The following is an 11,391-nucleotide window of genomic DNA, read 5'->3' on the forward strand; positions in this document are numbered from 1 at the left end:
CCAAGGGAGACATTTCTGACTCTGGGAATCAAGTGGATCGCTCTATACTTTATTCCTTACTGGAAGTCCTCACTCGACTCATCTAAGCCACAGTTTCCTCAGCTGTGAGATGTAGAAAATAATAGTGGCTGCCTTGCGGTGGTGATGATGTAATGATTAAAATGCACGTTGCATGCAAAATTTTAGACTAGAGTTTGGCACAGGAAGAGCATTTCACAAACACATCTATTATTAGCTGAGTCTCCGTTGCCTCATGAACTGGGGGTAATCGGCAAGGCTGGTGTAAGACTTGGAGTCAATGTGTGTCTCTCATACTTTGCTTCTTTAGTTCCTACTTCGAAATAGCAAATGCAAAGCAGAAGTCCCCAATATTCAGTTGAATGCTTTTTTCCTTTAATCATGTGCCGCTTGATCCTTGAACTTTTTGATTTTTATGTTTTCATTCGATGCTGTCATTTGATTCAATGCCCAGCTTCTTCAAGGCCGGAAGGGTGTCATATTTTACTGTGTCTCTCAAATCAGCGGGCTATGTAGTACACGCTCAGCTTTATAAACAGACGTGTGGATGGTTGCAATGAATTGAATGACACATTTGATAACTTCCAGCCAAATCCTCATCAGCCACTACTTCTCAAAACACATTATGCTATGACAATAAAGAACAGTGGAAGAATAGATTCCAATAAAAAATAATAATAATTGCTACATGAATTGTTTCCAAGAATATTTCTATTCTGAAGCAAACTTTTTTTTTTTTTTTTCAAAATTGGAAGATAGATCATAGAGTCCTATGGATGCCTTAGAATGAATGTATAGACTTTGGGGGAAATTTCTGGTGGTTGACGTTTTGGAAAAATGAGACTTAGGATGTTAAAAAGAAGCAGCAGACCCCAAATGGAGTCACCTGTACTAAGCCCCACCAAGACACGATCCCCAACCTAAATGCCGTTTCAGCCTCTCCCAGGACTGGAATTTTAAACCGATGAGTCTAGCATTTTCTGGTCACATTCCTAGTGATGTAGTTGGCCTGATAAGATCTGCTGCTTCCCCTAGGGAAAGGTGACCTTGCTTGAAATAATCTACTCTTTTAAGTTTCTCATCCTACCCTCTTTCTGCCATTTAAAACCTTCCCATTTTGTACCACTCCTTGGAGCCCCTTGTACTTGCTAGATGGGATGATGCCCGATTTGTGAATCACTGATTAAACCCAATTAAATCTTCAAATTTACTTAGCTGAATTTTGTTCTTTAACAAAATGAAATGGTCAGAGCATTTTATGATAAAGGTTAAAAAAGCACATAGCACAGACGTCAGTGTTCTCCATCGCCCCCATTGATAAAATTAAAATACGAAAGCATCTGATGTACTCAGAGGTCCGAGTTCTAGCTGAGCCTGGGTTCTTTCCAAATATAGGACAGGGAAAAAATGACTTCTCAGGAGATGAGAAAGCTGGTTTCATATATTATATTCTGTAAAAGAATATCTCCAGATCTGCATGCGAAACCGGGCTGTTCTCGTCTTTCACACAGTCCTAACCAAGTGGATTTCTTAGAAGTCCGCTCCATAAAAAGGGAGAGGAAGCTGCTAGAAGCAGGGTTCTTGACAGCAGTGAGAAGATGCCAGCTTGCCAGGAAAGGAGAAAAAAAAAATTGAGAACCAGATTGAAAATTTGATAAAAGCAGGTCACGGGTCTTGGTGGGACTACTTAATGGAGGGACAGACAATACACAGGCAATTCAAGCCTTCAGGGCATCTGCAGTATTAGAACTAGGAACTAACTGATGTTCTACAATCCCAAGACAGCAATAGGTGCTTGCATTCGTCACGTGCTCAGTGGACTGTTTTCAAAGCTGGAGGGATATAATCCATTTTGGAAATGGCTGGACAAGGCTTGTAATCTCTTGAGCTTTGGATTTCCCGTCTATGAAGCAAGGATAACTCAGTCACACATATAAAGAGAAAGGGGCAAAAGAAAGTATTGTATGTGCTAAATATTGTTATTCTTAGAGGAAGTGTTTATTTAACGAAAACCTCTTGTTATGTGCTGGAGTATTGTGCAGGCCCCCGGGATACCAAAGAAATGCGAGTGGCGGAGGAAAAGCAATGTAAAGGTGATGCGCATTATAAATGCTGCGTACACTACTGTGGCCAGCTCTGCAGGGTGCCACTGCTGCACGGCAGTGCTTCCTAGGGAGGGAGAGGCGTTCAGGAAACACTTCTCAGAGCAGGGATGAAAGAGGGCCTGTCCTGTGACAATGAGTTTGGCTGTCAATGGATTTAATTTTGCAAAGGATGTAGCAACTCGCCCGCCACAACTACATCAATAACTGGGAGCCTCTGCTGCATGTATGTGGAGGAGGGGCGGGAGTAGAGTTAACTCAGTCAAAGTTGATTGGACGGCAAGTGAACATGTGAGTCCAGTTGGGCCAGTTAGGTTCTTCCCCTTAAGGAGGGGATCCTGGACCAGAAAAAGGACAACAGGAAAAAACTAGTGAAATCCCAGGAAAGTGTGGAGCTTCACTAATAGCGATGTGTCATTGTTGATTTCTCAGTTGTGCCCAATGTATCATAGCAACCTAAGACATTAATAAGAGAAACCAGGTGTGCGGCACATGGGAGATCTCTGTAGTATCTTTGCAACTGGTTTGTAAATTTAAACTAATCTTAAAAGTTTAAATAAAAATAAGAGGTTATACTAAAACTTATTGTGTTTACATTTTTTTCCAATAGAAATGAGTATTGCAGTGGTTGCCATTGGGTGTGGGAGAAATGATCTGTCCACATACATTTCTATAATAAAAATAAAACATAAAAAAAGGTGTTTCCTTCTGATTATACGTTGAAAAGCTTTATCCTGTTGTCACTGTGTGTCCAAGCTACTGGGCACTTGAAATGGGGCTGGTACGAATTGAGATGTACTGTGATATGAGATACACACAGATTTTCTCAGTATGAAGAAAAGAACGTGATATATCTTAATTGTGACATTGATTGTAGGTCAAAATAGTTATATTTTGAATATGTTGGGTTAAATGAAATGCATCATTAAAATTAATTTCACTCGTTTCTGTTTCTTAACGTGGCTTCTAAGAAGTTTGAAGTTACATTTGTGGCTCGCATTATATTTTTACTGGACAGCGATGCTCTAATGCAAAGGTGAAGGGCATGTGGCAGGACGCCCCAGGTCAGGACACAACCTGTCTCTCTACTGCGATGCCACAAACACGATCTCTCAGAGAGAGCAGAAAGACACAAGCCACTGCAAAGTTACAAATTTATTGGTCTGGAAATAAATACAAATATCTCATTAAGAAACTCCTCTGGAAAGACTTGTACACAACAGTTTCCTGTCTCCATTCAGCTACTCCTGCCCTGACCCCTGACCTTACTGCGCAAGGTCAGGGGAAGCCTCTCAGGTGTAGGTGGCAGGTCAACTGAGTCATTACCCCTCGAGCTACCTAGAAGGCTTGACTATTTCCTTCTACCACGAGGTCCCCGCAGCTGATTTGCAATGTTCCATTCACTCTGATCAAACTTCCTCTAAGAAGATCCATGGTTAGCCAAAACGAAAATTCAAAAGGCAGTAGTACAGGAACTTTACAGCTACGCTGACGTTGCCCTAAATGTCAGTGGTGCCACCCCATTCAGACAGAGGAAGTTAAGAGGGGCAGGGAAGAGGGGAAGGTGGGAGAAGGAAAGACACAGCATGGGATATACGTTCCAGAATCTCACGTCTTCTCAGCCACCACTGCCCGCCCGAATCCCCACCGCATACAAGAGCGAACAGTTCTATCTGAAGATCCAGGAATGTCAAGCTCAGATTCAACCTCAGTTATCAAAGATTGCAAGCTGGATTAAATCAATCACGCAAGATTCCTGGGAACCAGGACGGAGTCAATTGAAACCACGACTGCACTAGATCCCATCACAACAACCACAAGGAACCTCCTACGTCTAGTACCCAAACCCCTCCCCCACCCCGACACCCCTGCCCCCACTGCGTGGAGATGCACCACAGCCAGGGACAGCTGTGCGGAATGTCCCCTCCACGTCGATGAAAGCAACTGAACTCTAAATGATCTTCCCATGAATGAAATAAGCACCCGCTCATGTATTTGGGGTGAGAAGGAAGAGGCAGATAGATAGCACAGCCAAAGCCTTAAATCCATGGTAACAAACGTTTGTCGAAACCTTTTCTTTGCAAAGCCAGAGATTTTCTTGCCGCTTTCGTGTCTATTAAAGAAATGCCAGAAAGGCAGGCTTGTATGCTTCGGCATTTAAAAGTGTATATATGCAAAAACTTTAAAAATCAATTTCAAGTTAACTACGTAGATTTGCTTTTCCAAACTCTTCTAGCCTCCACGTAAATTCTACCATTTTTTCCCGCTCCCTATTTGGCCTAGGAAAAAGAGCAACCTACGATTCGTTGCTCTCCTCCTTTCCGAATCAGAAAAGTTTTCTTTCCAGGAAGTGGGTCTGTTTTTCTTCGGGTGGAGAGGAAACCGGAAGCAGGTGGGCGGGGCTTCTGACAAAAAGCCCCTTAGAACCAGGATGCCCCGGTCAGCAGAGGTTCGGATTTATGAAGTGTTTGCTAGTGTGTTTCTTGTTTTTGGCAGTTTGGCATCTCTGGGAGAGGGTAAGACACTGGCCATTAGGCCACTCGTAATGAAAACAGGACACTGAGATGCTTCTTTTCCTTTGGTCCACCCGCCCTGCCCTCGGAAAGGGCGCCCTCGACAGACCCCAACTAACTTTGTCACCACCAGAGCTCACTCTTACAAAATAAGCTTTGGATTAATACCAAGTTACGTGCGGTGTGGCAGGCGGGGAACGGGAAGGGGCTGGAGGAGGGGGCAGCTACAGCGATCCCAGAGTCCAGGGGGCAGATGTCCACACGGGCCGCCTAGCAGGACACCTCCATGGACTTGGGCCCGGTGTTGTTCCCAGTGGCACCAGAATTGGGGGTGATGTCCAGGCGGGCACCCTCGCTGGTGTGGGAGCGGCTGCGGGCGCCCTCGCTGGTGTGGGAGCGGCTACGGGTGCCCTCGCTGGTGTGGGAGCGGCTGCGGGCACCCTCCAAGGACGTGACACTGGAGCCCGAGGCCGTGCGGGAACGCATCAGGCGGGTCATGCTGGCGGAGGGCACTGGGGAGAGAGGCGAGAACCGGTTAAGGGATGCGGGAATGCTAGAGGCACCTGCACCCCAGCCATGGTGCTTTCTCTGTGCCCAACCTGGCTGAGCATCTTTGAGTCCCATCCATCCTCACAGCAACCCAACCCCTGGAGCCACTCACAGAGGTGGAAAGCGAGGTCCGGACGGGGTAAAGACTTCCCGCAATCACACAGCGCCGGAACCCAGAGCTGGGTCTGAATCCCAGTTCTGCCACTTGTTTACCAGCTGTGTGACTTGGGGAATGTCCCTTCCTGAGCCCTCTGTAAAATGGCAATTCTGATATTGACTCCAAAGAATCAGTGCCCATGTGTACGCCCACCACCCTGTACTGTCAACCAGCACTGGGATACGGAAGACGCCGAAGGTGAGCTGGACCACTCCCCGCAGGTGGGGAAAGCGAGGCCACACAGCGGGTTTGCGGCAGAGCTGTCAGTGTGGTCTCTTCCCCAAGAAGCCCATGAGCTACCAGGAATTATCAAGGGCACTGTCCGTTCTTTGGGGCTTCAAACACCCTTGCACGCGGCAGGTGGCTGACAAAGTAGAAAGAAGATGAGATGGTCTCCCAAGCTGTATTGTGTCGAGTAATGTCCCCCCAAAGTTTATGTGAACTGGAACCTCAAAATGTAGCCTTATTTGGAAAGGTCTTTATAGCTATTTTAAGGTAAGGCGAGGCCACAGTAGGTTAAGGTGAGCTCTAATGCAACGGCCGGCGTCATTACAAGAATAGAAGACAGACACAGACACACAGGACTGTGGAGGCAGAGGCAAGGATGACAGTGACGCAGCTACAAGCCAAGGAACACCAAGGACTGCCAGTGACGCCAGGGGCCGGGAGAGGCAAGGCGGGAACCCTCTAGAACCTTCGGAGGGAGCATAGCCCTATCTACATCCCGATTTTGCATTTCCGGCCTCTAGTACTGTAGTACTGTGAGAGGATAAATTTCTATTGCATTAATCTACCCAGTTAGTAGGGATTTGTCACGGCAGCCACAGGAAACCAACGCTCCAGCTAATTGAAGCATTACTGCAAAAGCCACACTGAGTAACGGATGTCATACACTGAGGCAGCTGAGAGCATTCACTCGATGGGCACATGCGTTGGCTTTCTGGGGCAGACTCCCACACAGAGAGTTAACCTCTGCTGTCCAGAACTCCCTTCTCGACTGTAGGACAGTGTCACAGGTGCAAAGGGCTACTCGCTACTGGCCTGCCATCTGGAGCAGGCGCTCAATAAATGAGTACTTTCTCTTCAGTCACTGCCTCTGGGGCTCTAGCTTTTCTTCCTGTCTTCCCTCATAATCTGTAGGACGCCTTGGCTGATGGGAGGGGATAAACAAGGCCTGCCTTTTGCTTGCTTTCTCCCCATAATACACTTGCAAAGCAGAAAGCCAGACCCAGGGAAGGCCAAGACCAATGAGTTGCGATTCACACCCCGTAAGGTCAACGCAGACCGTCCAGCGGCTATCTCGTTACTGCCTTTTCTTGCACACTTTCCCACAGCGAAAGCAGCTCGAAAGGCAGGAGACGCACAGGCAGATGTTTTCTGTTCAAAGAGGTCACCTTAGGAGATGGATCCTGCCCAAAGCACATAAATCAGGCTCGTCCGCTCTCAGCCTCACTGGAAACTGAACGTGGCTGAGGCCACTTTTAAGCCTGTGGTCAGTTTACCAAACATACCGTTCTGATTTTAAACAAGCAAACAGTTTAAAATCTCGAGAGAAAAAAGCGAAAGGGACTAGAAATACAAAGTCTTCCTAGTTCAGATGGGCACATAAATTATAAGTCCAGGCCGTAGGCAGAAAGAGCCAAAAGAACCACATCAGGGCTCCGACCTCGGCTGACACACCAGCACGTACCAGCGGCGGCCACAGCTCAACAGAGCACTTAAATTTGGGATTGTCCGTCTGGGTCATGGGTCATGCATTTCAGAAAAAGGGCTGTGTCTGGGTAAACTATCACCATCATGCAGGAAGCAGCGAGTCCTTAAACCGCGCTGCTTTTTATCCTTCAACTCTCAGATCTAACGATCTAATGAAGACACGCTCTGTCTTGACTATGAGCAACTGTATCAGCCAGAGACTGAGATTTTTGGTTTTCAAAGAACTTTCACAGATCTCACTGTGCTCCCTGCTTAACCTCTCAAAGCCTTGGTTCCACCATTCGTAAAATGAGGATGAGGGTGTCTCACAGGATTATTGTGATGGTTACACTAGAAAAAAAATAAACGATTGATTATCTTTCATCATCACCATCTTCATCATCATAATTATCATCACCACCATCAGCAGCATCAGCAGCATCATCAGCATCATCAGCATCATCACTACCACTGGAATTCTCTCAGGAAAGCGTGCAAGCAAAATGAAAAAGATTTTCATGGTTTCACCGTCTGTCGTCTTCTTGGAGTTTAAAGGGACGGTCATCATCTAAGTCTAAAATCACGTCCTGGTGTGAATCCAGAACACTCATCCAACCCTGGCCGAGAGTGTCATATTCCCACTCCCACGCCTGTCCCTCGGCCCGCCGCCTGTGGGAAACGCCGTACTTACTGTATCCCATGCCCTGCACGAAGTACTTGAAGGCCTCGGCAAGCTTGGCCGGCTGTAAGAGAAAAGGGGAGACGGTGCAGTCAGTTGCCAGAGGGGGCCACGTGGAGCTGTGTGTGTGGCCACTTCCGTCAAAGAGCTCGCCCAAGAGAGAAGGCCACCATGTGTTGACAGGACAATACACGAGAGTAAAGTAAAGGTTACGGGGTAATTATAAGAACCGAAATTAGCTTCGGCTAGGGAGAAGAAGTTTAAATTTATTTCAGAGCTGGGGCATCTTGGTCAAGTTGCACGTCCTGTCTGAGCTCGTTTCTGCCCTTGTAAAATGTGGACAGAGCGCCACACCTACTCCTGAGGGTTTCTGCGAAGAAGACTGCGTTAGATAAGTGATGTGTCCAGCACGATATCTACAATGTAATGGCCTCAACATCATGTGCCACTCACTGTGCTAAGGGCTTTGTAACATTATCTCATTTTCTCTTGACAACAGCCTTAAGAGGTTAGTGCCACTTTTACATAAATTTCATAGCTAAACAGCCTTAGAGAGGTAAATAATCCATCCAAAGTTCTATAATTAACCAGTGCTGGGTCCTGCAGACTAACCCAGGGCTTTCTAAAACCCATGATCTCAAGGCAGTTCACCCTTAACTTCCATATCAGGATGGATGGATGGATGGAGGATGGATCGATGGATGGAAGGAAAGACAAAATGGAAAGGATAGACGAATAGATGAACAGATAGATGGCAAGACAAACCAATTAATCAATTAACTGGGCTATTTAAGTGAAACGAATCAGGGATGCTGAGAACATACCCACCTCTTCCGATCTCTCTCAAACATTTGCTCTAACCTGAACTAGGAGGTGAATATGCTCAAGCAGAGGCCACATCCAGTCTGATCGGCTCCGGCCCTCGAACGCGATGCCCTGTGCCTGTTCTCTTCCTCCTACCTCGCTTCTCCAGTGAGAAGCCAGCAGCAGCAGCAGCGACCCCACCCCCCTCCACCAACTCCTGCTACTATCCTACAGAGAGCCAAATGACATTCCAGGGAGAGGCTGCGATCAAATGGCCCTCTGGGGTTTGCGTGACAATGCAAAAAAGTGATGAGAGCTGCAGGTTGGGGCTGCAGAGAGCCGGGGCGGCCCGTGTGCAATATGGCGGAGAGGCACCGGCTTGAGAATGGGAGGACCTGGGAGACCATGGGCAGCGTCCCATCTTTTAGCCTCACCTTCCTCTTCTGTGCCATTGTGGTAAAATGCTTGCTCTTCCTATCTCTAGGGACAGTTGCAAGGATCAAATGGAACGAAGGGCGGGAACGTCCTTTGTAACCATACACCCAACTCGCGAGGGCAGGAGGAGGAGGCATTACATGGTGCTCGGTCCGCCCGGGGTCCTCTCCTGGAAGCCTGGGCTAGTTCAGCTCCCGCCATGGCATTGAAACCAGGTTTTAATTGCGCCCAGGGCTAGACCTGTTCTCATTTCAAGCAGAGAAAGGAAGAAAAGAAGAGAGGGAAGGAGGAGAGATAGAAGGAAAAATGGCACCTCCTCTCCCCAGCCAAACTCACGAAGGCCCTGGAGTCCACTGTCTCGGCAGGTGTCTCAGGAGCAGGCCGGATGGGGACACGGCTCCATCACTAACGTGCAGTATGACCTCACGCTCACATCTAAGCTGGGCTCAACCGGGAGCCCATCTGTTCCCTCGGGCGACTGCGACATCCCTTTCTTCTCTGGCTACTCCCAGGTACAAATGGGCAAAACACCCGAGCAGATAAAACTCTCGAAAATATCTTCGCTAGAGGGAGACGCTGTGGGAACAGGCCAGATGGGCTAAGAGAGGCCACCGCGCCTACGCATCCGTGCAGAGTAAAATGCTGCAGAGAGACAGGCCCCACGGCAATGAGCAAAGACCCAGTATCTGCCTGGTGCAGACGCCTGCTGTGCAGGTGGTCCCAAGGCCACTTGGCCTCTTCTTCAGATGCCCAGTGGAAAACTTCACTGCCCTACACAGAAGACTTTTCAGCTGGGACAGCTCCAGCTGCTTAGATTTTATTCTGCACCCAGATGGACCGCAGGGCCGTCATCCACTCATCGGGGACTCACAGCCAAGACCCTCTCCCTTTTCCATCGGACAGCCTTCGAAATTGGTGGAGCCACGTGAAATTAATCAGAGAACTGATCCTTTCCAAACTGAGAAGTCCTCTGTAGCACCACACGGAGAGCCTGCGGTTCTGGGGTCAGGCACACCTAGATTCTGGTCCACAACTGCCAAGCTGCACCCCTGCAGACCCCTGTTCCATTGTGCCACAGGGGTTTCTGGGGGATCGAATGAGTCCTCACATGCAAGCTCCTTTTATAAATAGTAACGTGTCCATAAAGTGTCATCAGATGTCACAGCCAGGTGGGTGATGAGCAGGCAGTGAGGGAGAAAGCAGTAAGAGGTCACAGAGGCATACGCCCTCCACCTGGGAAGTGGCGACAGGTGGGACTCACCTGGGACACCTGTGGGAGGCCACCGCAATCTGCCATCTGGAAGAGAGGGAAGCTGGTTAGTGCCAAACACCCCAGCAGAGGCAGCTCTCGCTCTGTGGGCGCCCACCCTGCCCACTGCCCCGCTCTGCAGAGTGGGGACCGGGCCTATCACAGGTGGGCAAACACCTGACCCCACCTAGCAAGGCTGCTGTAATTACTGAGCTGTGTCTGCTTGGCAACCGTGACTTGTAGCTTCTGAGATGCCAGGTGAGTCCCACCTGTCACCACTCCCCAGGTGGAGGGCGTATGCCTCCGCTAGGCCCTGTAGATAATGTCACTCTGTTCTCTAAGAAGCCTGGCAGGGACGACTGTCCCATTTGAGAGGCAGAAACCAGGCCGGACAGAGCTCGAGGAACTTGCAAGGTTCCAGCCAGGGTCTGCGTGCCCAGGACGTGTTCCCTCAGCGAGGCCCTGGATGCCCATTCTCTACAGGTTCCCTCAGAAGGAAATCACTAGACTCAAGACTCCTAGTCTCATGGGCCACCCTTGGTAGATGTGGTAACTTGTCAGGTTCCTACTGAATCATCAAACCTAAAGCCATTGGCCCTTATTGAAGCCACTCCGGGCACGTGTGAGCGTTTACCGGAAGTGGAGATGAGCCGGGCCCAGGCTCAGGAGCACTCAGCAGCAGGGTGAGGAGCGGGTGGGGATAGCTTTGGGGAAAACAGACCGTAAGGAGTCATGGGAGTGGGTGAGGCCGGGGGTCCTCCAGCCCAGTCCCAAGGTCAGATCCCAAGGGCTACACGCTACAGCCTGTCGACTCCGGGGGTCCCAGAGAGGTCTCATCTTTCTAGCCTTGGGCTACTGACCTTGGGCTGCTGACCAGTGCCCAATAGATGTTTCTGTACAGACGCATTAAATAATTTTTCCTATGGTTTCTGGCCACCAGTTCTGTCTCCGTCAAGCACAACTCAATTTTGCAGAAAACATAGGAGCTTCTAAGGAAGAACAAATACAAACTCATCATTTTCCCCGTACCTTGAGGAGGGTGGTCTTTGTTGGGTCCAGTTTCGAGTTGCACTCCACCTGGACAAGGAAAGGGAGAAGAGATTTGAGCCTCAGTTTTCTCATCAATAAAATGGGGATGTTATCTTTTTAAAGGGGTTATTAAACCTAAAATGTAGAAGATGCTCTAGAAATAT

General features: G+C 48.6%; 1 protein-coding gene across 1 annotated transcript in view; it reads right to left on the bottom strand.

Moving 5' to 3' along the window:
- Window positions 1-3,257: 3,257 nt before the first annotated feature.
- NDRG1 (N-myc downstream regulated 1) overlaps window positions 3,258-11,391 on the bottom strand; it is a 46,541-nt gene continuing 38,407 nt past the window's right edge. Inside the window, exons 9-12 of the mRNA XM_023537223.1 lie at window positions 11,228-11,297; window positions 10,211-10,246; window positions 7,723-7,774; window positions 3,258-5,145 (exon numbers count right to left, since the gene is read on the bottom strand). Coding sequence (XP_023392991.1) covers window positions 4,904-5,145; window positions 7,723-7,774; window positions 10,211-10,246; window positions 11,228-11,297 — 400 coding nt within the window. The 3' untranslated portion in view covers window positions 3,258-4,903. The remainder of the gene's footprint in view (window positions 5,146-7,722; window positions 7,775-10,210; window positions 10,247-11,227; window positions 11,298-11,391) is intronic.

Source organism: Pteropus vampyrus, unplaced genomic scaffold (assembly GCF_000151845.1).
Source record: "Pteropus vampyrus isolate Shadow unplaced genomic scaffold, Pvam_2.0 Scaffold183, whole genome shotgun sequence".
In the NCBI taxonomy this organism is placed as follows: Eukaryota; Metazoa; Chordata; class Mammalia; order Chiroptera; family Pteropodidae; genus Pteropus; species Pteropus vampyrus.